Source organism: Zea mays, chromosome 5 (assembly GCF_902167145.1).
Source record: "Zea mays cultivar B73 chromosome 5, Zm-B73-REFERENCE-NAM-5.0, whole genome shotgun sequence".
Taxonomy (NCBI): domain Eukaryota; kingdom Viridiplantae; phylum Streptophyta; class Magnoliopsida; order Poales; family Poaceae; genus Zea; species Zea mays.
In genome coordinates, this window is record NC_050100.1 from 167163044 (window position 1) to 167164851 (window position 1808).

At 53.3% G+C, this 1808-nt stretch overlaps 1 protein-coding gene across 1 annotated transcript; it reads left to right on the top strand.

Annotated features, from left to right (window-relative positions):
• The first annotated feature begins 213 nt into the window (after positions 1-213).
• LOC103627194 (dirigent protein 1) lies at positions 214-1240 on the top strand. The gene has a single exon (XM_008647493.3). It carries the CDS (start codon positions 444-446, stop codon positions 1017-1019), a length of 576 nt encoding a protein of 191 aa, XP_008645715.1. The 5' UTR covers positions 214-443; the 3' UTR covers positions 1020-1240.
• The last annotated feature ends 568 nt before the right edge of the window (positions 1241-1808 follow it).

A 1808-nucleotide genomic window follows, 5' to 3' on the forward strand; every position in this document is an offset into this window, starting at 1 on the left:
CAGATTAGATTTAAGGGGGGAAATTAACAATATTTTTTAAAAAGGTTAAAAATAAACAAAATTCCTCAGTTCGTCTACATTTCCTCAAAAGTAGTTTTCATTATGGTGGGCCGATCTATCGCATCTATATACGGAACTAATAGTTGCACTGTCAAGAACCCGTTGTTGAGTTGCCATCGTCCGCCTCACGCTCTAGAAGGAGATGGTGTCACTCCTGGCCTGGCAGCCTGCCTACACGCTAGCCTACATTTCAGACAATTTCGACTGTCATCTCATCACACCATCCACTTTCAACTTCTCACCTAAGTTGATTGTAACAATGCATGGTGGTGGCCATCATCTTGCGCTCAAGCTCAGGAGGCTCACTCTCAGCTATATAGATCGATCTTAAACAATAAACATACATTCCACACTGCACTACTGCAGCTAACAAGCGCATCACAATGGCCAGCTTTGCAAAGCCGCAGCATCTGCTGCTTGCCGCCACCGTGGCCGTCGTTCTCCTGCTCGTCGCCGCGGCGGACGCCAGCCAGCGCCCGGTGCACCTGCGGTTGTACATGCACGACATCATCGGCGGGCCGGGGCAGACGGCCATCCACCTCATCCGGAACGTCGGGCCGCCGCACACGTCGCTGAAGGGCGCCTACTTCGGCGACACGGTGGCCATCGACGACCTCGTGACCGAGGGACCCGCCGCCGACTCCAGGGCCGTCGGCCGGGCGCTGGGCACCTACATGCTGTCCTCCCAGCGCGAGCAGGTGCTCGTGGTCGCCGTCACCGTCGTGCTCGCCGACGGGCCCTACAACGGCAGCACCTTCGCCGTGGCCGGCCGCGTCAAGATCTTCGACGACACGACGGAGCTCGCTGTCGTCAGCGGAACGGGCGGGCTCCGGCGCGCCGCCGGTCACTTGCTGTGGAGGACGGCTGAGGTGGTGTCCGAGGTGTATATGGTGCTGGAGCTGGTCGTGCGCATGTCTGTTCCTGCGACGGCGAGCACTGCTGCTCCTGTCGATGGGTGATCACTTGCTATCGAGTGGCAGAAACGTACGTGTACGTCCATCTAGACCGCAATAATGCATTAATGCTACTGCTTCTGTTTGTTTTCTTTTCCCTTCAGCTTCTTTGGTTGTTGAGAAAAGGAAATGGACCGATTCCCCGAGCACGTCCCGTATGGAAGTATGATCATAGTTCATCATATTCTGTACACGTTTATCTGAAACTAGCCGAAATTGCCTGCGCATCATGTGTCTTTGACAGGAGAGGAGAACAGTTGACATCGAATTTAAATAATGAATGGAAGTGTCGTTACACGAGTACATGCCTCTGCTTGTAGCCTGTCGAAACATCTCTTCCACAATTAACATTTTTAATAACAACTTCACCAATCACATTAGATTGTACGGTGGCTTCAGCACCACCACAATATCTCCCTCTCGGTTTTGCTTTGCCTTGTAACAATCACCTCTTCTCACTCTCCAGCGAGAAACGGTACAGTTAGCCAAATTGCTAAAACTTGTATTTCCTATTCAATTAGAGGCTGATTGGTTGCCGGTCCGTCGCGTGCCTGTCGGCGTTTCGGACCCGGGGGTCCCTGGACCGACTAGTAAATTTGTCGCTGCGTGTCTCTGCCCAGATGGGTTGGTGCGAGATGGAACACAAGGTGGGAATGAGACTTGTATTATCCTGCACCAGGGTACTCGTAGTAGGGGTTACAAGCGTTGCGAGAGAGCGAGAGAGCGAGAGAGAGAGAGGGTCCGGCCCTGCTCGTCTTCTCCCGTCCCTTTGTCGTGCGTCTACTCGTCTCCCTT